The following is a 26629-nucleotide window of genomic DNA, read 5'->3' as shown; positions in this document are numbered from 1 at the left end:
AATATATAATGAACACCAGGTTTGTTGTGCCTTGTAGGTATAGGCTATGCGCAGTGCTGCATAAAATAATAACAATATAGCAGCCTATATATATTTTCAAAAAGATTTCAGTAACAACTAAGCTAGAGAAAAATATATTGATTATCATGTTACTTCAAATGTTTCCATTCGTTATGATGATATGAAATGAGATAATAGTAAAAACATGAAGCCGTTTGGAGCGTTTTGCTTTTCCAAAATATGATACATTCAAACGCGATCGCGATCAACAATATGATACATTAAAACGCGATCGCGATCAAAAATATGATACATTAAAACGCGATCGCGATCAAATATAAAACATTATGGTTAGGCCTACCATATACATATCTACGTATGAGCAGATATCCACAAACACAGTAACAGTAAACACGGGTCTAAATATTATAATATTCACCATATATCTAGCAACAGTTCAACTGCATTGTGAAATTTATGCAACAATAGCAAACTAATATGTAAGAATTTCTTACCTTATCTTTCTTGTCTTCAAATATCGTTCTTCTTCTTCTGATGTAAATCCAATGTAAGCTCAGGCAAGTCTTTCAAACTCGACGAAAAGTGAAGTGAAGTGTTTTGTTGTTGAGGTAATGAGCGTGATCGCGTTCCATGTGGAGATTTGCATGTGAATATCTTTTGCGCGAGTGGGCGTGGCCGAATTAAAAATAATTAGGAAGCGTTTGAGAAGCTGGACATCTTGTTGGTTTTATACAAATTACTTAAACAGAGAATATTTGTTTTCGTTTTGAATCCGATCATTTAAAAGTACACACTTAAATGTTTATAAAGGTGTATGGCTCATAAATGTGTGACAAGTATTCGCTGAGTTTTGTTTCAGTTTATAGACGTGCTCAAGAAAAAAAAGTTCAGAGGCAGAACGCACAACCTGTTTATTTTCTTTATTTTACAAAAGCACAATGTTTTGATTTGATTGGAAGTGGACACATACAAAAGTAGAAATACCACAGATTCTTTTTTTATATTTCTTTTTTCTGTATGACCATAAATGACGGAGAAATTTAAGTTTATAGTGCTACAATGTGGAGAAAATCCAGCAAAACGCGCCGGCGCGTTTGTCGACCTCAGAGGGTTAATCGAGGAATCGTTGCAGCTCTAGTTTCAATGGAGGGTGCACCCATAGAACCTGATCAGGTCAGTCGCACTGGTGCTCCTAAATACTTTGTCACTGTCACAGCCAGTAAATAAATAAATAAATAAATAGGTTGCACTGTAGAGCCATGGGATGTCACCACAGTGCAGTTATCCAGCACTGACACTCACCCAGAACCACACTTATAATGTGTGTCTCGCCAGCGAAGTGTTCATTGCTCTTTTCAGGACCCGCCCCACAGTGTCTTTAAGAGTCATGCCTCCGACCATTCCAAGGAGAACAGTCTGAAACAAAGACATGTACCTCATTAGTTATTTAAGGAATATAGCATGAGTGAGAGTGGGGACTGACTTTTAGGAATGATCTGATTAATGCATAACTTAACTCACCAAATTCTTCTTCTCCTCTGGATTCTTTAACATCTCCTCCAAACATTGTAGATCCTCAATAGTTGAAAGTAGGAGCCCAAAATGTGTTGGGTCTGGCATGAAGTCTGGAACTGCTGGAGATTTGTAGGAGCTGCATCAGGATGAGCAACTGCTGCTGTCTGATAGAATCAAGCTGGATGAGGATCTCCTTAGCAATTGCTGTAAGACACAAGAAAAAGCAGGCATAACAGATTAGTAGCAAAACATTGTACGTAGATCAGAGTAAACCGAGAGAGATCACTTTGTAGAATTCCTACCTGTAGGCACAGCCTCCCGAGAAGACCTGTTTTTTGTGTCTTCCATGGTGTTGCTTTCCATGGTTGTGTTGACATTTCTGCCTTTATAACTGAGGGGATTATAATCAGAGGAAGGTTAAGTTTAAAATAAAAATGTTGAATGTAATATATTTTTCTCCTGGTCCTTATTTTAAATAGGTCATAAAAAATATCAATATTATCGACTGATATGAAACGCTTACATCATGATACAGTTTTCAGTCATATCGCCCAGCCCTAGGGTAGCTAATAAACTTTTCAAACCTGTCTGTACAGACCGCATTTAGCCAAAGGTAATGTTGATGTTAGCTATAAAGTGCGATTTCAGTTTGCGCCATAAAAGTACAACTAGAGGCCAATTCACACCGCAGACAAACGCCAGCAAACACCAACAAAAAAAAGTCACCAACAAAAGTTGGCCGTTGTATTCAGAATGTTATGAAAAATAAGCGTCATGTTCACACTGCCCCAACCGACACCGACAAACTCAAGCACCCATGGAAAAACACGAGATATTCGTTCATTTTAGCAATACAAGTAAAAGATTGCTGCTTTCAGACACGACTTTCTTCTCGTTTTATATTGTTAAATGTCGAGAGTGCATCTGTTACAGGCCCCTGTGCAAAAGGCCATTAAATGCACTTCACGACGTCATACACAGCGTTCACAAAATGGCGGACGGTCTGCACATAGATCTTCACAACCCAGAACATTAATACACAAAATATTTGCAGCATGAACATATGTTGTATCATACCTGTAAAACCAGGAGCAACGTGTCAGCGTAATCATAATCCCCAGCAACTGTGAGGTCGCCGGCGCAGGCGCAGCTGCTCCTCTACCGTTATAAGGGTCCTCAGTTCATTTTCATAAGTCCCGATCTCACTCAGCAACAGACATGACCCAGCTTTCAGCAGACCAAAATCCCACATCATTCCTCTATATAAGTAAAATAAATATTTTCTTACAGGATCAAAATGTGCACATACTTTAGGACAAAACGTGTTTGTTGGCGTTTGTCTGTGCGGAATTGGCCTTAAGCCAGCTAACATTTGTTCCACTTTATTTTCTTCCACAGATCAAAGACTGTGCTCGTAAATATTATTCACGTAAATTGCATTCAATAAAATGGTGTCTAGCCTAGCAACTAATTCTTTGCTAACTAGCAGAACGAAAATATGAGCTGCTAGCGCAAAAACAGCGCAGCTAACGTTAGTCAATGTTAGCTTCGTTCGCGCCATAAAAGCTTTCATATTACCCCCATTTGCACTACTTTACTCAGAATTTTTTTATATATATTGTTGTCCTAATTAATAGAATTCGAGTTCTGAATTCTTTCTTTTTCGTTTCATCTAGGGAAGCACTGTCAAATGAACATGAACAAAGTTTAAACGGATCGATAATAATCAACATTTAATCAGCAACAGTTCGAAATATGTAGGTCGACGTAACTCGATTGATATGCTCGGCGTGAAATGTTGATGCTTTTTAAGGAAATTGAACACAACTTACCTCAAGTTCACTGTAATGACGCATGATCGAAAAGGGATGATTTTAAGTCAGGCGTTGAGTTTTATCTCACCGAAAGTTGTGCACACGTCTTGCGTGCTGACGCTCGCTGCAGCAACTGTTGAAATCGGCTTCATACCGGTAAACGCATCTGAGCCGAGCGCCCAGAGTTTAACCGTCACTGCTGGTAAACATTTGAAATAGCCAGTAAAATGAATTTTAGACTCGGTGTTAATTTTAGACTACCCAACTACTCAGCCGATGCGCGACTGCAATCACCATGACTGTGCGAGTGATGTCAAGCGGCCATGCATTTTTAAAATACACGTAAAGAATCTTCATGACAACTAAATATTTTTGCTATGGTTATAAATATTAAAAATTGCTCTGTGCAAAATGACTCTATTATTATTATTATTTACCGCAGATATTTTGTTTTGGACAACGACATTCGACGAGTATAACATCCTAAGATACAGTCAGGAATTTACGTCAATTTTAAAATAATTTTTATGTTAATTATTGCTACATTAAAACCATCCTTGATTTAACCTAAGCCGAGTCATTTCCAGAAGTGGTCCAGATCATACAGCAGAGCCGAGTTACCAGTTACGGTGAACATGAATCGGCCCAGTGCTTACAGCCGTAACAAAAATGCATGTGCCAGAGCGAGCTGCGGGCCGGTTAACACACGCCGATGCCGAGTCTGAGCCGCAGGCGCCGCGGGGCAGCCGAGCTCGGGCCGATTATACATGCTATCTGGGTTGATTCTGATTTATTTTGTTTTGTATTTTTATTTATTAGAAAGGTATATTGTTCTAATTTAATTTAGTAAATTAATTGTTTATTTTTTCGGTGCATCGATGTTGTGCTGTACTTAGAGCCTGCTCGCACAGCCGGTAATTTAGCCGATTTAATTTGATTTGCATGTGAAATGCAAATCCTGTCTGCAGTGTGGCCTTTCTGGGGTTATTTATGTTATTTCTTAGTTTTATTGATCCAAAATCAATAAATGATTTTAGTCATTTAAAAATGTATTTTATTGATTTAAAATCAATGTTTTTATACATTTCTTCTATATCTTTGTGTGATTTTCTGTACATCGCGGCTTTGAAATGTTAAGCCCCGCTCCCACCCCCATACACATGATTCGACTATTAGTCGACTATAGGCAAGACATGACAATTCTGATTCGACTATGAAAATCCATAGTCAGGGACACCCCTAGTTTTGAGGCTTTTTCATACTACTCATCGTTAATATACTTGGGCTTATGTTGGGCAGTTTGTGACTTTGCGAGATAAACAACATAAGGTAGCACTGGTATTACAAAACATTCAGTAGCACATGCCAATCAAAAACAGACATGACACAAATAACACATTTGAAAAAAAATATTACTGACTGTAATGCATTTAATTGATATATAAAATATCCCAAAATTAGGCTATTTATTTAGGATTTTGTGTCACAATTACGTAAGTATAGACGTCGATTCATCTGTCAGTCACTACTGGAGGTGTCACAAGTTCACAACATACGGTGACATGTTCTGTGACTCTGTGTCAGTCAGGTGTTATATCAGTGTCAGTGTGTCGCGATAATGTCAATACATGCCACTATCCACTGGCACATGCCAATGAAGACCGGATGTGCCAATAAGCATAATGACATGTGCCATTGGCATCTGTGCGTGATATATTTGCTTCTTATTTATTAAATCCAGGCAATTGATTGATGAAACATTGTTTAAAATTAAGATACAATTTATACCAAACGAAATTCACTTTAAAGAAAGGCTTTATTCAAAACAAAACTTAATGTGGTCCAAATTGTGAGAGTTTAGAAAGCGCTAAAGCTCCAGGCATTGATGGCCTTCCTGTGGACGTTTATAAAGTTTTCTGGCCTGTGATTGGCTAAGATTTGTTGCTTGTTCTCAGAGACAGTTTAAGTAAAGGACACTTACCATTGAGCTGCAGGAGAGCAATCCTCACTCTTCTCCCCAAAAAAGGGGATTTACAAGAGATCAAGAACTGACAGTTGACTACAAACTTTTGTCAAAGGTGGTTGCAATGAGACTGAAAAAAGTTGCATATTATTCATGTTGAGCAGACATATTGTATACCCAATAGGTTGATATCTGACTATCATTTTAATTCATGATGTTTTGGTCCTCTCCAATTCATTGGGTTTTGAAATTTGCCTGATTTCAGTTTATCAAGAAAAGGCCTTTGACAGAGTCGAACACCAGTATTTGTGGCAAACATTAGATGCATTTGGGTTCAACTCTGGCCTTATAAACATGATCCGAGTCTTGTATAGTGACATTGAGAATATTTTAAAGATCAACAGTGGTTTAAGTGCTCCTTTTAAAGTGCATGGGGGGTCAGACAAGGATGTTCATTATCTGGTATGCTGTACTCCTTGGCCATAGAGCCTCTTCTGCACAAATTAAGACAATCTCTTTTCGGTGTAAACCCTCCTGGATGTGAAACAGTTTTTTAAATGATCTGCTTTTGCCGATAATGTTGTTGTCATTGTCAAAAAACAAGAAGACATTGACACCCTTGTAGAAAATATTAATGTTTTTGGTGTATTGTCCTCTGCTAAAATGAACTGGGTGGAAAAGTGAAGCTGTAACAATCAGTGATGAGTTAAGTAGAAAACTTGTTTTACCTGCCGGGTTAATTTGGAACAAGGGTGGGTTTAAATATCTTGGTGTTTATCTTGGAGATGATACTTTTGTGTGTACTGGGAAAAAGTTTTAGAAAAATTGGGACAATGTTTTAGAAAAAGTTGAAGGACGTCTCAAAAAATGGAAATGGGTATTGCCACACATGTCTTGCCACAAACCATTGATGTGTAAACTGAATTTGGTGACACTACAGTGTGTAACATTGAAGTTAATGACTAATTTTTGTAGAAGCGAACACCATATGAGATGCCATGAGATCTCTTATTTATCATTATATGTCAAGACATATCAGAGAAAAACAATTCACTGGAGAAATGGTCTTCATTCGTCAATACACAAAGGTTGGGCATTTATATGCTGACCAGTAACTTACATTATTTTTACAAGGTAGAGAAACATGTTCATGTTTAAAATTCAATGTATATCTCATGCTACACAATCCTCATTCCTTAGAGAGAATACTTCAGTTAACATATGCATCAGTGGAAACTATGCTAGATTGCATTCACATTCTTCTGTGGTTGAAACTAACTCCTCTCACTCCTCTGTATGGGCTTGGCATGCGATCCTCACACACACTTGCTGTGCGGATATATGAATGCTTATAAAAATGTTATAGCCATGAAAAAAGCCTTTTTTTTTTTCTAAATTCTCGAGTGCCTTGGCCTTATATGATTTTTGCGAGTTGAACTATCCCACATCAAAGAGCACCGAGATCCTACTCCAGTTTGGATCTTGTTCAGTCAGATGTTTGTCTTCACTAGTGATGGCGCTTTCGTCACGTAAATTCGGTAAAAAAAAGGCTTTGTTACGTCACAACTGTTTCCAAATGTTTCTAAATTTCAAAGGTTCGCTGTTGGGGTCGATCCCAGTAAACCTGTGTTTATGGTTTTTACCTGATCTCAGATCAGTTTTATAGTTTTGTAGACATTTTAATGAGATGTTTGTGTAATTTGGTGAAGGACAGCCCTGCCATTCAACAATCTAAACTATGTTTCCTGTACAACAACATTACTCACTGCTTAACTACCGTAGTATGATGCATCATCAAAGAAATTAACTATTTCTAGTATGAAAATGATAAACCTGTCAGATAACTCGTTTAGAGTAACAGTACTATAGCATAGACTGCCTTAATGTTGAGACAACAAATGGCAAAAGTGTAAAAGGGAAAAATTAAAAACAGAGATTATGAGGTAAAAAGAAATAGATTTTCACAATGACTTTTGGGTGAAACTTGTGCTAAATGCAATTTTGAACCATTGACAAAATCAAATGCTTACAGATTAGGGCTGTCAAAGTTAGCGCGTTAATAACGCGTTAACGCAAAATCATATTAATGGCACTATTTTTTTAACGCACGATTAACGCAGCGCGTATTTTCTGTTTGACCCGTGGCCCAAAACCTAGTTGGAGAAATGAAGATACACAGTGTTGCCAACTTAGCGACATTGCAGACCCATTTAGCGATTTTTTCCCTTCAACAAAGCGCCCAAACCTTATTTAGTTTCTGAGAATCTACCGGTACTGCTCTCCCAGTACTCGCGCGCGCCTCTCTCTCTCTCTGTCGCTCTCTCTCTGCGTCTCGCGCTGGAGAGAGGAGCAGCGCTTTAATTCAGTTAAACACAGATACAGTTAGGAAAATAAGTATTTGAACACCCTGCTATTTTGAAAGTTCTCCCACTTGGAAATCATGGAGGGGTCTGAAATTGTCATCGTAGGTGCATGTCCACTGTGAGAGACATAATCTAAAAAAAAAAATCCAGAAATCACAATATATGATTTTTTAACTATTTATTTGTATGATACAGCTGCAAATAAGTATTTGAACACCTGTCTATCAGCTAGAATTCTGACCCTCAAAGACCTGTTAGTCTGCCTTTAAAATGTCCACCTCCACTCCATTTATTATCCTAAATTAGATGCACCTGTTTGAGGTCGTTAGCTGCATAAAGACACCTGTCCACCCCATACAATCAGTAAGAATCCAACTACTAACATGGCCAAGACCAAAGAGCTGTCCAAAGACACTAGAGACAAAATTGTACACCTCCACAAGGCTGGAAAGGGCTACGGGGAAATTGCCAAGCAGCTTGGTGAAAAAAGGTCCACTGTTGTTGGAGCAATCATTAGAAAATGGAAGGTGAGAAATCAGCCCAGAACTACACGGGAGGAGCTGGTCAATGACCTGAAAAGAGCTGGGACCACCGTTTCCAAGGTTACTGTTGGTAATACACTAAGACGTCATGGTTTGAAATCATGCATGGCACGGAAGGTTCTCCTGCTTTAACCAGCACGTCAAGGCCCGTCTTAAGTTTGCCAATGACCATTTGGATGATCCAGAGGAGTCATGGGAGAAAGTCATGTGGTCAGATGAGACCAAAATAGAACTTTTTGGTCATAATTCCACTAAACGTGTTTGGAGGAAGAAGAATGATGAGTACCATCCCAAGAACACCATCCCTACTGTGAAGCATGGGGGTGGTAGCATCATGCTTTGGGGGTGTTTTTCTGCACATGGGACAGGGCGACTGCACTGTATTAGGTCGAGGCTGGGTCTTCCAACATGACAATGACCCAAAGCACACAGCCAGGATAACCAAGGAGTGGCTCTGTAAGAAGCATATCAAGGTTCTGGCGTGGCCTAGCCAGTCTCCAGACCTAATCCCAATAGAGAATCTTTGGAGGGAGCTCAAACTCTGTGTTTCTAAGCGACAGCCCAGAAACCTGACTGATCTAGAGAAGATCTGTGTGGAGGAGTGGGCCAAAATCCCTTCTGCAGTGTGTGCAAACCTGGTGAAAAACTACAGGAAACGTTTGACCTCTCTAATTGCAAACAGAGGCTACTGTACCAAATATTAACATTGATTTTCTCAGGTGTTCAAATACTTATTTGCAGCTGTATCATACAAATAAATAGTTAAAAAATCATACATTGTGATTTCTGGATTTTTTTTTTTTTTTGATTATGTCTCTCACAGTGGACATGCACCTACGATGACAATTTCAGACCCCTCCATGATTTCTAAGTGGGAGAACTTGCAAAATAGCAGGGTGTTCAAATACTTATTTTCCTCACTGTATGATGTTGCTTCTCTAATTTTACATGCAAGTATAGGCGAAATCGCAAAACAGATATTGTGTTTATCTTATGTGTATTTGATTTCATCAGACGACGGCTCGATTATCAGGATTTTTGTGCAGATTAACATCTTGGAAGGGAGAGCTGGTTATGTCTTAATGGGTCGCGTTTCAGTCACCATTTCATATTCATTCCGTTGTTTGACAACAGAAACAGTAAAATATACCAATGAAAACAGTTTTATCGAGAATTTAGCTTCATCAAAATGGGCACAGAGAGAGACAAACTATAATGTAGCCTAATAATAAATAATAAATGTACATTTAGCATTTTCAGAAGAGCTGCCCTGTTGTGTTAATTGCTCAGTGCAAAGAAAGAGAAGTAATGGGAACCTGGCATTTCTTTGTTCTCTCTACATGTGTCTAATAGACATGAACAAGTTCTTTGAAAAACATCTATGACCTTTGAAACATGTCTCGTCTTCATGCTCTATGTTGATATGGTTTCAATAATAAACATACATTTGCATAAAGCATCCATATTTATCCATGCTCACGTTGATTAGAGTATTACAAACTTGAAAAGTATAAATTTAAGGTACATTTAGAACAAATAAAAAATTTGCGATTAATCACAAGTTAACTCATGACAATCATGCGATTAATTGATTAAAATTTTTAATCGATTGACAGCCCTATTACAGATGTGTATATAATGTGGCTGATTATTCCTGGCACAACAAACTGCTGTTCACGAGCAGTGTATGTCACTACTGAAATTATTCTCATTAACATTATAGTTCATGGCATTTGACTGCATACAACAGTACTGATTATAGATATCAGTTTGTCTTAATGTGAAATCTGGAGGGAATAAGTGAATTCTTCCTGGTGCCTTGAAGGGAAGAATGTAGTGAGCAAGTCTAAGCCAGATGTGTGAATTTTCCAGATGTGACAAAACTCTTCTAACAGTGAGAAATCAAAACTAATAACACACACATTGTTTGTGGTAACAAAGCTTATCTATTCCTTTGTAAGGGATTTTAAGGATGCTATTTGGCTTCTATTACTGGCGATGTGAGTAATGTCAGAGGAGAGGATTATGTGAAACATCTTTTAATCCTGACACAGATTGAGAATTGAATCTCTGAAACTGAAAATATGATCAATGTATAGAATGAAGTACAGACACTACATGAGTCCACCTTTGGTGTTTGAGGACACAGCAAAACTCACTTAGTTCTGTTGCGGACATTGCAGAAGAAGTGCATGTAATGAGGAAGCTTGTTTTACTAAAGCGAGGGCTCTTGATATTCTGTTAGCCTCCCAGGGAGGAACATACAACTGTTACATGTTCATATATCCCAGACAACACTGGAAGAGCAGTGCACAATTTAGCTAAACTCTGAGTGGGACGCATTGTTCGGATCAATATTGAGGCCTGTCATAACATATGCCTTTAGGGACCAAGCGAATTACAATACTTAAAACAAAACATAATTAAGTAAAAGTAAAATTACATATTTTAAAAAAGTGCAAAAAATACTCAATTACAGTAACGCGAGTAAATGTAATTTGTTACTTTTCACCTCTGCAAATAGTAATAATTGGGGTAATAATTACAAGTCTTTGAATACGGATAAAGAAAATCAAACAAATTGAAAAAGAAAATAGAATAGTTACAAATACTTAAAGGGACACCAGGCAACGTTTTCGTGTTAATTAATCATCTGCGTAAGTCGGTATATGGTTAAATGACTCATTACAGGGCGAATGAAGACTCTCTCGCCCGCCCCTACTACCTGTAGGAAGAATATCCCGCTTGCAAGTTCGTTGTATCCTACCCACGTCCTTCAGTCTCACAAAGTCTCAGACATCGCGACTCTTGCGAGAAGCAGGATCAGTTTACGGCAAGCATCCCACTTTACAGATATGAGTTGAATTACGATGGCCTACACTTTTATTTTATGTCACTAAGTCAACGCGTCTGATAATAGGCAATAAACATGTTGCACATATCATGATCGAGCTAGAAAAAACGTTCTGATGTTTTCTTAGACAAGCAAAGGTAAACCGTCATTCTACCAGATGAACTTATAGACCTTGCTAATATAACTTTAGACAAATATTAGCCTCCGATAAATATATTTTTTTAGAGATGCACCGATTACAATTTTCTAGGCCGATTCCGATTTCCAATTTTTCATCGAGTTTGACCTGCCGATACCGATTTAACCGATTCCGATTTCATTTTTTTTAACCACTTTACAGCACCAAAATATTTATTTTCTACCTTTCTTTAATAGAACATTTTTCATATTACATAGATCATTTTTTGAACAGATAATCGCTATAAAATAGAACTATATAAATTACTCCTGGTGTGGGAAATTGACTCACATCTAAAGTGCAGTGTTATGGAAGAACATTTCCTTCTTTTCATATCCAATATCCAACTAAAATTGTTTTATATATTTAGCAAACTAAACTTCTGTATGAAAACAGGTAATGGCAGTAATATATATATATATATATATATATATATATATATATATATATATATATATATATATATATATATATATGTATATATATATATATATACTTACTTTATTTATAATCATAACCATACTTGCAACCAAAACTGAATAATGAAAACAAGTTTAAATGGGTCTTCGTTTTCTTTTCTGGCATACTGGAGTTCTTGTTAAAACACACTAGACATACTTATTCTGTGCATTTTGAGCACTTTTTGTGTGAATTCATTTTTAGTTTGTCCATCAAAAGTGTGCTTTCACTTTAAAGGGATACTTCACCTCTGGGAAGATGAAAATAGGTCATTTAAATAGAAGAAATGTGAAGAAATTTTTTAATTTGGAGCTTTCTAGACTGAGAAAAGCCAGAAAATGTATTTTTGGCTTATGTGGATGAAAGACAACAACTCGCAGAATGCACTTGCTTCGCTGCCTTAGGAGGCCACGCCTACCGGTAAGAGTTCGCAGTTGTAAACAACAAAGCTAGCCTACGTGATGAGTTTGCGAGGGATTTAGAGATCATCCAAAATGTCCGGGATTCGGCTTTTGCGTTCTACAGTCGCCATTCATCATGTTTACTGTGGCGAGCAGGACGAGGCTGACGGCCGCGGGAGAACGGCGCGAGGCCGGTGGAGTCATTACTGAGACGCGCCGGGTCTCCCATCTCTCACGGAGGAGCGGGAATTTTTCTTAGCAATGGTAAAACGCACATCAACCGATCACTTGTTTAGCGTTCATGTAAACACTACATTCAAATTCACCAATCGGAATGAATTCAGTTAGATTGAAAGGTGTGCATGTAAACAATGAATGGCGACCGCAGAAAGCAAAAGCTGAATCCCGGACATTTTGAACGATCTCGCCCGCCGGACAAGTCCGGGAAAAGGAGGATGGTTACTTACTCAGCTTTCTCCTACTATTCAGCTTTCTCCACAGAACAAGAGCCTGCTAGCTTAGCTTCCAAAGAAAGAGGCTGACACTGTGTACATTCTGTGAGTGAGATCCCATCCTCTATGGGCGGCCTGAAAACATGCGGAACAACGCCATCTACTGGCTGTAGTCTTTAGCCTCTGTCCAGAAAATCCTCCGATGACGCAAAATGACGATTTTTGCGTCATCGGAGGATTTTTTCCAGACAAAAAATACATAAATCTCTTGCCTCAGGGGGATATGAGGGTGGAAAGCATGGTAATTCGAAAATACTACAGGTTTTCTACTAATACAAAGCTTAATGCTAAATCCTGAAGTAACCCTTTAAGTGAGCGTGAGCAAAGCAGCAAAAATAGGCCCGCGCGGAAAACCCGCGCTTCACTGCTGCTCACGCGACGCTCCTGCTTGACGCTCACGTGCTGCTCCTGCTGCCGGTGTGAATGCACTCATTGATTAACATGCACACCGAAAAAAAAAGACGCACTGCTCACGCGGCGCTGACAATTGCGTGTGAAACGGCCGTAATTCACGAGGCTTCTAAATGTGCGTTCCCTGTGCACATGTGATGCTGATGTTGCGCGATGTTAATCATGCGGCGCCCTAAGGTGCATTTGACCGGCATAAAATCGGCATATGTCAGAATGACCGGCCGGTCGCCGGTCATGGCCGATCACGTAAAAATCAGCCAATTCCGGTCACCAGCCGATCAATCGGTGCATCTCTAATATTTTTTATGCTCATTGCCCACTCTCCCAAAAAAAAAAAACCACGAAAGCAGTAGTTCGCCTCGTTCATATCGTTCGTTCCCGGTAAAAATACTAGTATGCATGACAACACAATAATAAAAAAAAAAAACTCGCCATCAGTTGGAAAGAAAATATTACTTTACTTACCTCAGTAGACATAACTGGTTTTGAAATAGCAGGTTCCTCTGCTCAGCTGGTTTGCTCGTGGCGAGGGGGGAGGGACAACAGTTCGCTTTTACAACAGTGTGTTTGAAAGCATTTACTACCAGACACTAGGGGGAGCTAGGGGGAGCTTCGTAGAGAAAGAACACTCAGGCTTCCCTTTAACTCAGCACACACTTTTTGTACTTTACAAAGTCAAGCTTTAAAGCTTCAAAGCTTTAAACAGCACAAACGCAACTTCAGCTTAACTCACTGACCCCTTCTCTCCTAAAGGCTGAGGAGGTCTGGCTTAAATACCCTAAATTACAAAACAATTACAAACATTTTTTTTGCTTTGCGCTCATGTGTTTCTGTCACACGGACCAGGTGACGATATCATAACTGCATCTCTTCATCACAGGGCCACTGTGGAATCATGTGAAAGCACCTTTATTAGTTACAGTTTCAGGAGTGTTCCTCGTCAGACTCTTGTTCATTGGTTTGTTTTGTGAGACACTCGACTGTTGTAAGGCTTTCATCTTACGTCTGACACACACTCTCAACTGACGCTGGTATACGGTACGACAGAGAAGACCTGTTCTGTTAAAGAGCATGTAGAAGGAAGAGTACGGCCTGATCACACAAGCTTTTCAGAGTATGTTTTGATCATGATCAGTGCTTGCATTTATCAGTCTATGTAATCCAGTGTTTTCATACGATTAAGAGGAGGAATGAAGGATCTAAGGGTTTTCAATAACCGCTGTTTTATTTTCTTTCCTTTTATATTTAATTTAATATAAATTTATGTAGTTGTCATTTGATTTATTAGTTCATATTATTATTTAATTTACATAATTTATTAATTTTATCATTGTCATTATTATTATTTATTTGTCATTGTCAGTTATTAAATTTTATATTACTTATTTCCCTGCTCCTGCAGTGCTTGCTATTGTTGTTTAATCTCATGATTGTGTGGGTTGAAGGGATGTTTGTCTTCATGAGTTAGAGATGAGAGAATGTCTCAATTTCAAGGTTTTTAACATCACAGGACAATGTCGTGAAGCAATAATTTACCATTGTTTTTTTCTTGATAATGGCAGCTTGATAGCAGCAGCTAATTTGCATTTAAAGAGACAAAAACAGGATGAAGAGATTAACTAGATTTAAAAACTACATCGAGACAAAAACAGGATGAAGAGATGAACTAGATTTAAAAACTAAATCGAGACAAACTTTGAAGTTGGTTTGAGAAAGCCTGACCAGAAAGTTTGAACATGTTTTAAATGCTTAAAGTTTGAAGTTTTTGAAGGCAATACAGTCTATCAGAAAAACAGACAAGACAGATAGATAGATTGATTTTAGGGTGTTACTATGCGGTTTCTTAGGATGGTTGCTAGGGTACTCTGGGTGGACATTAGGGTGTTGCTATTTTGTTGCTAAGGTATTCTGGATGGTTGCTAGGGTACTCATTGCTAGCCTGTTTCAGATAGATGCCATGCAAAAAGGAGCATTATAGGACCCCTTTAAAGGTTGTATCAGTGATTTCAGGTCCCCCCCCCGAATCACAAAAAGGGGGAGGGGGGGCCTGAAATCACTGATACAAACTTTAACAGATGAGTTTGAATGAGAGTCCTGATCCGATCACAGCTTAATTTCATAATCCATATAACATCTGAGCCCTTAGGTCAACATGTTAACCCCCTGAGGTCGACAATCGCGCCGGCGCGATAGGCTCGCTTTTTTTTTTATCAGTTCAAACGAGATTAATTTTGCTCTGTTGACTTTGATATTACAAACAAGTTTCATACATCAATCGATTCTGTTAAATGTGTATTATTTTTGTGTATACTCACAATAAAAACAAAGTGTTGTGCTTTTTGCCAAATAAAGAAAAATAAACACGAAGCGAGTTCTGCCTTCTCTCTGTCAGTGTAGTCCATTCTGAAACGCGTCCGAAAATGAACAATAACTCAGCGAATACTCAGTCAAACAGGCATACAGACACACAGGCATGAAGCTTGAATTCTCTTCTTTTAAATGAAGTAATTTATATAAAAAACAAATATTCTCAGTTCATGTAATCTGTAAGAAAAGAGCGAGATGTCAGTCGTTCTCATCTCAACTAATTATTTTTAATGTGACTTCGCCCACGGAGAGCGCTGCTATTCAAACGCAAATGACTGAGGCAATCCACGCAAACCTGTGAACCATATCAGCTCGAGAAAACACAAGTTTAATCAGATCATTGTAGCCTACTTGTTTACACCATCTCGCAGCGCTGTGAGGAATAATAATAATGGAAAATCTACCTCAGAAGTGCGAGTATTTCGAGGACCAAGGATCCGACTGAGCTGAGGAATACTGTAGTAAGTTTTTTTTCCTTCTCAATTGAATCGCGTTTCTGTGAATGAATGAACGGCAGCCACAGAGATGCGCGCTGTTTACCACAGCTCGCAAAAAGACAGTTTAAATTTAAATGGCGTTTCTGTGTATGAATTTTTACACCTGTTGTTTACACCATCTCGCAGCGCTGTGAGGAATAAAAAAAAAATATTTAAAAAAAATACTACTGTAGGTATTTCGATATATATCAATATCGTAACGAATAGAAATAACCTTAAATAATGTATAGTTATCTTTCTGTCTCTTATGTATAGTTACTTTTTAAACACGAAACTCGCATTCAGTATGACACACAAACGGTTGCCAGCCCATGGTAATGTACAAACTGCTTCTTAAAGCAAATGTATAATCCTGTATCTGAGGCAAAAATTACGAAATATGCAGCGCGAGTTATATATATCTAACTCCAAACAACACTGAACCAGTTGATAAAATCTTGCTTCAATTCAATGCGTGATTACAACTTGTCACTCAAATTAACCGATCGCATTTTACTGATGCAAAAGACGCGTGCGTGCACACGCACTGAGAGGGAGCGCGTTGTGTCGGTGTTCTGTTCACCGAGCTATGGTAAATAATGGCGCAGTTAAGTTAAGATGTGTATAATTTACACTACTTAGTCAACACTAACAGTAGCTGCTGTTCGGTTTTAGACTGCTGTTCTCCTAAGCACTTCTGAACTTGATGAACTTGACACTTCTGAACCTCTCTTGATTAAAGCTTTAGGTGACAGGTTGCCAGATATCACAAAAAGAGCACAACAAGCCCTTTAAAAGCAGACATGGCAAAAATGTACCGGGAAAACATTTTAACATAACTAGTATCTACTATTAATATACTACCTAATTTATTATGAATAGAATAGTTCAATATAAAATATTCAGATATTAGATTGATGAAGTAAAGCAATATCATGAGACTGAAAAATTATTTAGTAACACTTTATTTGAAGTTGAATTGCACCTATATGAGTTGTATTTAATATCAATCAGTTGGGAGAAGTTCATCTAAAAGTTGATGAGAGTGTTTTGTTTACTATATTTAGCTATTAAAAATAGTTTACCAAAGAAATAATTTACCAAATAAAAGAAAAAGAAAAATCAAACAAAGTGAAGTACTTCTCATTTCTAAAGTATTTGGGTTTATTTATTATACAAAACCCTTTTTGTCGATTTTTCGAGAATAACTACAGATATAAATAACTATATCGTGAAATATATCGTTACCGTGAAATAAAATTAGTCATACCGTGAAACAGAATTTTGGCCATACCGCCCACCCCTATTCTAAATATATCTTTTGTCCTTGCATTGTGGCTCAGTCAGTGTCACACCTGAATGAATGGCTCATTGTGCAGAGTGGGTGGGACCCACAGGTGTAAACCACTCCTCCTTCACGCCCCCCTCGCATATTGGCTTTCCAAGCAAAACCTGTCTTACTCAATTTAAATCAATGTATTGTTTTATTTGAACGATTAGGCAGGATGATTTTCACATCATTTTGAAGCCAGAACTCGAAGCGACAACATTCATTAGACAAGAGTCTTGTTGACGCATATTTAGTATGAGTTTTGTGATCTTATTTCAGCAACTTTCATTTTTATTTTTTTCAATAACCACGCATAAACATTATTCTCTTAAAAATTCAAACATATACATGCATATTGAGCACATATTATGGTTGCCCTGTTTGTGCTATATAGAGTGAATTTACACCTTTGCCATTATCATGTTTATAAATAACTGAAAAAAGCACAAATGTCAGAGCATGTCAGAACACCTCCAGGGCCCAGAAAACCCCTCAGACCCCAGAGGGTTAAGAGTAAAACTAATTCAGATCTTTTTCTTTTTATCCTGCAGCTGTGAATCTGTGAAGGACGATGGCGTCTGTTAAAGAGCTGCTGTTAAACTCACTGAATGAACTGGTAGAAGCTGAACAAAAGACATTTAAGTGGCACCTACAGAAGGATTATGAGTGTATAACAAAGAATGACATGGAGAAAGCAGATATCTTAGACACAGTGGATAAGATGGTAGCATGTTTTGGACCAGAAGAAGCTGTGAAGATCACAGTGAAGATTCTGAAGAAGATGAACCAGAATAATCTGTCTGATCAGCTGGAGAACAATCACAAGCAAAGTAACATTTAATTCACTCTGACAGTAATGTGATTGGTTGTTTACCAATGTAATGGTTTGCTCTGCTATGTGTTTGTGTGACTTATGTTTCCCAGTGAGTGATCCTCTCTCTCTCTCACACACACAGGTCAGGCTGAAGATAATATGAAGACGTCTGCAGCTGATAGAGCTCATTCAGAAGAGATCAGGGGTAAATAATCCCTGTCTGTACATGGAAAAAAGAGAAAATATAACAGCAGCACACAATTACGGGGCCAAGAAGAACAGCAGAAGATCTTATATAAGTACATTTATTTGAAGAAACTGTCTAGTCATTTTTTACGTAAGGGATAATGTAGAGCGAGGCAGTTGTTATAGTGAATACAACCCCAATAGGCTGATCGGGAGCCCGACGCGAAGCGGAGCTTATTACATGGCTACTAACCAAATGAATCAATAATTTGACAGTTGATGGACCCCATTGACTTCCATAGTAGGAAAAAATACATTAATACAGGTTTGAAACAATTTGAGGGTGAGAACTATTCCTTTAAGTTGGTCTGAGTCCAATAGTGAGAATGCGATAAATCCAATTCCAATTGCATTCAAGTTTTAATCAAGGCATTTCCATTATTTGTGTTGTCAACTTCAGCATAATCAGTGTAAGATGTGCATGTAAACACTATTGCAGTAAGAGTGTGATTCATTTGAATATAGTAGAAGCAGGAATTTATGAAAAACACAGTCACTTACTTTTTGCTGTATTTTCTCCTTTTTCTTAAAGGCTCAACTGCAGAAAGTCAAGCTACTCTTCATGATTACACAAAGACCAGCCTCAGACTGAAGTACAAATTAAAACAGGACTATGAGCAGATATTGGTTGGTAATTCAGAGACGGGTCATCGGAAATACCTGAGCGACATCTACACTGATTTATATGTGGTGGGGAATGAGACTGGAGGAAGAGTTAACGACCATGAAGTGATACAGATCGAATCAAATCACAACCGATTGACTGATAAGGAAAAGCCAATCGAGTGTAATGACATGTTTAAAGTCCAGTGTGACACGGGTCGACGAAACAGAAAAGTGCTGACAACGGGGATCGCAGGAGTGGGAAAAACTGTCTCTGTCAATAAATTCATCTTTGACTGGGCTAAACGAACAGAAAATCAGGATATAACCTTCATATTTCCACTTCCATTCCGTAGACTGAATTTGAATAAAGAAAAGTACAGTCTCATGGGACTGCTCAACAAATACTTCTTTAGTAGTCCTGAAGAATTGCCCTCTCTTCCTCAAGGTGATGGTAAAGTTATGTTCATCTTTGATGGGCTGGATGAATGTCGCTTTACTTTGAACTTTAAAGAAGATGACACATTTACAAATGTAAATGAAAAAACAACAGTGAGTAAGATAATAATAAACCTTATCAAGAGACATCTGGTTCCCTCTGCTCTCATCTGGATCACATCCAGACCAGCAGCAGCCAGTCTGATTTCCCGAAACTACATTGATCAAGTGACAGAGGTGCGAGGATTTAATGATGAGCAGAAAGAGCAATACTTCATCAAAAACAGCAGTCCTGAGGTTGCTGGACACCTCATCAGTCACATCAAGAAATCTAGGAGTCTGTACATCATGTGCCATATTCCTGTCTTCTGCTGGATCTCTCTTATTGTTCTTCAGCCTCTACTTGGTCGAGAGAGCAATGACAAAACTCCCACAACTCTCACAGGGATGTACACAAGCTTCTTAATTTCTCAGAAGAAACAGATGGAAGAAAAATACTGGGATGAGCCCGAACCTAATTCCAATGCAGTGTCTTTTGATCAGATTATTCTGAAGCTTGGGAAACTGGCCTTTCAACAGCTGGAGAAAGGAAACCTGATTTTCTACAAAGAAGATCTTGAGAAATGTGGCCTAGCTGTCAGTGAAGGGTCCTTGTACTCTGGGTTATGCACTCGAATGTTTCAGGAGGAAAAGGTAGCAGCAAGAAACATTTACAGCTTCGTACATCTCAGTGTACAGGAATTCCTTGCTGCTCTTTATGTGTTTATGATGGGCAAAGATGAGAAAGCTGACCTATTTCTTCAATCCTGGAGAGAAAAACTGACATGGAAACTGTTCCAAAAGCCACAGTTTCAGCTTCATAAGGCTGCAATCAAGAAGGCTTTACAGAGTGAGAACGGACACCTGGACCTTTTCCTTCGGTTCCTCCTGGGTCTCTCACTGGAATCCAATCAGAGTGATCTGAAGGGACTACTGCCAGGACTGGAACAGAAAACAGGGGACATGAAAAACACTGTTGACTATATCAAAAAGAAAATAGAGAAGGAGGAATCGGTAGAAAGGACCATCAATCTCTTCCACTGTCTGAGTGAACTGAAAGATAACTTTGTGGAGGAAATCCAGAAGAATCTGAGCTCAGGGAAATTTTCAGCACAGAATCTCTCCACTGCTCAATGGTCTGGTCTGGTGTTTGTGCTCCTGATGTCAGAAGAGACTCAGGAGATGTTTGAACTGCAGAAATACAGAAGATCTAATGAAGCACTGGTGAGACTGCTGCCGGTGATCAAAAACACCAGAAGAGCACTGTAAGAGTCTCCTTTACATTAATTTATAAACACTGTTAGTCTTTTGTAATTGCCTTCATTTTTTAAATGGGTGACTTGCTGGCCTAAACAGTTCAGAAAAAAATAATAAAAGTAATGTGTGTGAAAATAAATGCTGGTTTGATGTTTTATGAAGAGATAATTGTTTTAGCTTGGCTTAATTCACTACAGTTAAAGTTTTTTTCAAGTTCCAGATTATAAACGCTAATAAGCATTACTGCTCTTTGTTTTGTTCTCTACACAGGCTACACAGCTGTAATCTCACAGCTCAGTCCTGTGAGTGTTTATCATCAGCTCTACAATCCTCAAACTCCTTTCTGAGAGAGCTGGACCTGAGTAACAATGACCTGCAGGATTCTGGAGTGAAGTTTCTTTCTGATGGACTGAAGAGCCCAAACTGTCAGCTGGAGACACTGAGGTGAATGGTTTTAAAATAATTAACTATGCTATAATCAGAGGCTGACTTAACCAATAAGGGTGGTAAGCAGCCGCTTAGCACCACAAGAGACAAAACATTTGCAGGAATGTGATATTTTGCCATGTTTATACAGACATATGACCCACAATGACTGCATAAATTTAAGAAAAATATTGTTTGGGGTGAGGGGAAGGGAATGGACTGAATGAAAATTGAATTTGCAACAGTTACTAAAACTGTAAAATGCTTCTATATCATGCATGATATGCTTCTGACAGCACTGAACAAGCTAGCAGCGCCATCTAGTGGCTGTGCACAAGACACAGTTAGCATCACAGCCAGGGTTCAAAATTAACACCACACACCAAATAGCGATTAACTGAAACAGTTACTTATCAGTTGGCTGGGATTTTTTTTTTTCAATTAATACTAATAATATGTTGTTGGGAGAACAGGATATGGTTGTATTCATAAAAATATACATTCTGACTGTAAGGACCAAGATTATAGCTAGGCTGTGAGGGCTGAATGTAGAAGGCTAATGATAAAGTTATTCCAAAACTGTAACTCCAGTTGTTCCAAAGGGTCAACACAAAAAGCCAAGAGGGTGAGTGTTTCCCAAAAAGGTCAATTAAAAACATCTTGCAGGCCTAGACAGTTCAGAAAAATGAATAAAAGTAATGTGTGTGAAATAAATGCTGCTTTGATGTTTTATGAAGAGAAAATTGTTTTAGCTGTGCCTAATTCACTACAGTTAAAGTTTTTTTCAAGCTCCAGATTATAAATGCTAATAAGCATTAATACTGCTCTTTGTTTTGTTCTCTACACAGGCTACACAGCTGTAATCTCACAGCTCAGTCCTGTGAGAGTTTATCATCAGCTCTACAATCCTCAAAATCCTTTCTGATAGAGCTGGACCTGAGTAACAGTGACCTGCAGGATTCTGGAGTGAAGCTTCTTTCTGATGGACTGAAGAGTCCAAACTGTCAGCTGGAGATACTAAGGTGAATGGTTTTAAAATAATTAACTATGCTATAATCAGAGGCTGACCAATAAGCAAGGTAACCCCCAAGAGACAAAACATTTACAGGAAAGTGATATTTTTCCATATTTATACAGATGTATGACCCACATGTACTGCATAATTTAAATAACAGTATTGTTTGGGGTGAGGGGAAGGGAATGGACTGTATGAAGATTGAATTTGCAACAGTTACTAAAACTGTAAAATGCTTCTATATCATGCATGATATGCTTCTGACAGCACTGAAAAAGCTAGCAGCGCCATCTAGTGGCTGTGCACAGGACACAGTTAGTATCTCAGCCAGGGTTCAAAATTAACACCACACACCAAATGGCGATTAACTGAAACTTATCAGTTGGCTGTTTTTTTTTTAATACTAACAATGCATTGTTGAGAGAACAGGATATGGCTGTATTCATACAAATACATTCTGACTATAAGGACCCAGGTTAGAGCTAGGCTGTGAGGGCTGAATGTAGAAGGCTAATGATAAAGTTATTCCAAAACTGTAACTCCAGTTGTTCCAAGGGGTCAACACAAAAAGCCAAGAGGGTGAGTGTTTCCCAAAAAGGTCAATTAAAAACATCTAAAAATGTCAAAGAGAAAATATGAGGACAACAAAAGCAAATGTCAGAAAATCACATAGAGCAAATAAATTCACAGGAGGCATTTATCAAAGACTGGAGAGGTTGGTGTCAACATATCAAACACTAAGCAAAAAAAACAGAAGAACAGAGCTACTTAAATACATTCACAGGAAACGAGGCACAGGTGAGAAAAATAACACATGCGATACGATGGTGGGAAACTGAAATGAAACCCAATGAGGGCCTCTAGTGGCCAAAACTAGTCAATAAACCTAACACTGACATGCTCTGTGTTTCAGAGTGAAGCGTGGCACTGTATTCATTTACACACAAGCAACTCATGATCCTGTGTTTTCAGTGTGTCAGAGCGTCTCAGTTCACTGTAAATCATTGGTCTCAAACTGAGCTCCTGGAGGGTCACTGTCCTGCAGAGTTTAAATCCAACCAGCTCCAAAACACCTTTTAGTAATCCTGGGGCCCGTTTCAATAAGGAGGTTCAACCAACTCTGAGTTAAAACTTGAACTCTGAGTTGACTTACCCTGAGATGGGAAACTCTGAGTTTTCGGTTTCAGAACAGCTGAAATGAGGTAGTTCAATCAACTCTGAGTTTTAAAAAGCCATTATCAATGGAGCGCAGATATTATGAGTCACCATGGCAACAGTGCCAGACAAAAAGATGTCTTCATATTTCTCAGGGGATTTTACATTTTAATTACTGTTATACAGTGATGGGTGTAATTAATTACCAAGTAATCTAAATACTGTAATTTAATTAAAGGGATTACTCTTAATTCTTCTGTAATTTAAAGTAAAATCTGATGTAATTGCATTAGATTATAGAACAATTCTGTATATTTAACATACATTTTTAAAAGGTATATTTTTAACGTAACCTTCTCCCTCTAAACACTTTGGTCAATTCAAGAATAATTCATGCAATTGTATATTGTTTATTTGAAAACATTAAAAGTGCAGTTTCTTGTCTCTCCTTGAATTGTTCAAGTGGTTGAGGTGGATATGGGATTTAGTAATTGGCAATAAGTAGACCAATATTTACAATATTTATATATAACAATTATATTTGGAGCCTCCGGTCTCAACAGAACCCCAGGCAGTTGTAAGTAGCCTTCTCAGTACACCAGAAATTATGACAAATAGTGTTATAAAGTGTACTCGACCGAATGCTCATCTTCACAGGACGATGGGGATAAAGAGTTTCTGCTCCCACAGAGAGGCCTACAGAGGCAATGTTAATATTATGTGTCTACACATCAAACAATGTACACATTCTGATCTTTTTCACATTTTTATGTGGAGTAGCCTATAGTGTTATGATGGTGCAGGTAGAACCCAATCGCAGACAGTATGCACTACACAAAAGGTTTATTGGGACAAAAAACAGAAAACAAAACCCACGAGGGGGCAAAACAAGACAGAATAGACTATTTAGACTGACAACACTAGACTTAGACTCAGACAATAAACTAGACAATAAAGACAGGATCAAACTCTTCTTACTAGACAAGACTTTCAACAGGTAACTCACGGTAAGTATCATACAATGAATGACAATAAACCAGCACAGGACAGCAAACACAAGGGGATTAAATAGGGAGAAACTAATGAGGGAAACAGGTGACAAGGGTAAAGCAATGACTAAACGAGGATAACAAGGGGGCGGGACAAGGTAACGAGACAACACAAGCACATGGCCCAAACACAAGGCCATGTGCTTGCACACAAAACACGGGTCTGTCATGATCCTGCCTCAAGACTAGAGAAAATCAAGGACACAAGGGCAGAATCATGACAGAACCCCCCCCTTAAGGAGCGGCTTCCAGACGCTCCTCAAGGTGACATCAAACGCGGGACATGACGGACTGAGACACAGACACGAACCAACAAAACATGACAAATAACAATAAAGGCAAACAAGAAAAGACAATAACTGGATTAGGGTTAAACATCAAAAACAACAAACAAGGCAGGGGAGGTGGAGGAAACACAGAGTTCATAGGGGATTGTCCAGGGTGAATAGGAGGACTGGTGGGCTTGGGTTTACAGGGCGAGGGCTTAGGACGAGGGATCTGGGCGGGTTTGGGTGGTGTAGAGTGGGAAATGGGTTTGGGAGAAACAGTCCGAGGTTGAGCCATGACAGGGGTGACCGGGGAAACAGACAGAGGTCAGGTGACAGTGGAGACCGGTGCAGCCGGCAGTGGGTCGAAGACAAAGGGTGTGGCAGGTGGCAAGGGAGCGGAGAAAGGCGTTGCGGCTGACTGTGAAGCTGGGACAGAATCCGTGTTTACAAAAACAGACTTGGAACCTTCACTCTCCGAAGCAGACTCGGAACCAGCAATCTCCATTGCTGACTCGGAAACAAAGTTCTCTGCAGTAGTCATGGAGACAGCCTTCTCTGCAACAGACTTGGGTACAGTGATCTCTGCAGCAGACCTGGGTACAGCACTCTCTGCAGCTGGCCTGGGAACAGCTCTCTCTGCAGCTGGCCTGGGATCAGCGCTCTCTGCAGCAGGCCTGGGATCAGCGCTCTCTGCAGCTGGCCTGGGATCAGCACTCTCTGCAGCAGACTTGGACACAGGGTTAGGGGACAAGACAGGACTGACAGGGACATCAAGAATTCTGACAAGACGGGATAAATATTCGGACAGGGTTCTGGCAGCGATGATGACTGGCATCTCCTGGCGAGCTGATACGGACTCTATCACAGCCTTTGCAGCGGAATCGGCCGCTGCTTTCTCTTCAGCAGACATGACTGAAGACTCAGAGACGACATTCACGGTACAAGTCTCTGGAATGGATCTCCCCAACGCCGACTGGGAAACAGCGCATGCAGTAGCGGGCTCTGAGACAGCGCCTGGGACAGTGCTTGCAGAAGCGGGCTCTGGGACATTGCTTTCAGTAGCGGGCTCTGGGACATTGCTTTCAGTAGCGGGCTCTGGAACAGCGCTTGCAGTAGCGGGCTCTGGAACAAACAGAGACAGAGGATTGGAGACTCCCTTCTTCCTCTTCTTTTTCCTTGGCCGCGGTGCAGATGCCGTTGGAGGACTGGTGAGTGGTTGGGGAACCATGGCGGGATCTGTGTCTGGCTTTGGAAGATCAGTCTCTAGGAGGGCTGATTCCGTCGCAGAGGACTCTGATGCCGACTCCCAAGAGGTCCGTCTCCCTCGCTTGCCGAGAAGACCTTCGGGTCCGGATGACGTCTCGGGAGTGGAAGTGGGACCAGCTTGATCCCCCTGGGAAACAACACCTAGGACACAACCCTCCGGAATCACTGGCAGCTTGACTGGTGGTGAAGACAAGATGGACCCCCGCGACTCCCTCCTCGATAAACAATCCACCATATCAGCAAACGACTGGCCAACCAGCTTCTCCCGTTCAGCCAGGGGTGGAGGAGAGTTGAGACCCGCAATGAGGTAGCGGTTTAGGAGGACATCAGGCAGGAAAAACCTCCTCTCATTCGCGACCCAAGCATACTCCTTCAATGATAGCTCTCCCTGGGAGGGAATCGGGAGTTTGCCCCTCTTAGAGTTGGCGATGGTCCTGTGCCACCAATCCTTCAGATCATCTGGGTTATGCTTGACAAAAGAGGACATAATGTCTGCTGGGTTCGGTCTTGCTGGTTCATTCTGTTATGATGGTGCAGGTAGAACCCAATCGCAGACAGTATGCACTACAGGTTTATTGGGACAAAAAACAGAAAACAAAACCCACGAGGGGGCAAAACAAGACAGAATAGACTATTTAGACTGACAACACTAGACTTAGACTCAGACAATAAACTAGACTATAAAGACAGGATCAAACTCTTCTTACTAGACAAGACTTTCAACAGGTAATTCACGGTAGGTATCATACAATGAATGACAATGAACCAGCACAGGACAGCAAACACAAGGGGATTAAATAGGGAGAAACTAATGAGGGAAACAGGTGACAAGGGTAAAGCAATGAC

At 39.5% G+C, this 26629-nt stretch overlaps 1 protein-coding gene and 1 long non-coding RNA gene across 2 annotated transcripts in view; one reads left to right on the top strand and one right to left on the bottom strand.

Moving 5' to 3' along the window:
- The window catches only part of LOC308689647, a 1235845-nt gene that overhangs the window by 785750 nt on the left and 423466 nt on the right, over positions 1–26629 (bottom strand). The gene's annotated exons all lie outside the window — the stretch shown is intronic.
- Positions 1–26629, top strand: part of LOC308689646 (NACHT, LRR and PYD domains-containing protein 3-like) — a gene marked incomplete at its 3' end in the record, with an annotated part of 208992 nt that overhangs the window by 54236 nt on the left and 128127 nt on the right. The window contains exons 2-6 of the mRNA XM_081363476.1: positions 17758–18036; positions 18163–18225; positions 18799–20611; positions 20874–21047; positions 21878–22051. Of these exons, the coding sequence (XP_081219602.1) occupies positions 17778–18036; positions 18163–18225; positions 18799–20611; positions 20874–21047; positions 21878–22051 (2483 nt within the window). The 5' untranslated portion in view covers positions 17758–17777. The remainder of the gene's footprint in view (positions 1–17757; positions 18037–18162; positions 18226–18798; positions 20612–20873; positions 21048–21877; positions 22052–26629) is intronic.

The sequence above is a fragment of the Scardinius erythrophthalmus genome (assembly GCF_964197995.2).
Source record: "Scardinius erythrophthalmus genome assembly, chromosome: 4".
In the NCBI taxonomy this organism is placed as follows: Eukaryota; Metazoa; Chordata; class Actinopteri; order Cypriniformes; family Leuciscidae; genus Scardinius; species Scardinius erythrophthalmus.
Note: the sequence above shows the minus strand (reverse complement) of the source record. Positions and strands in the feature narration are given on the sequence as shown.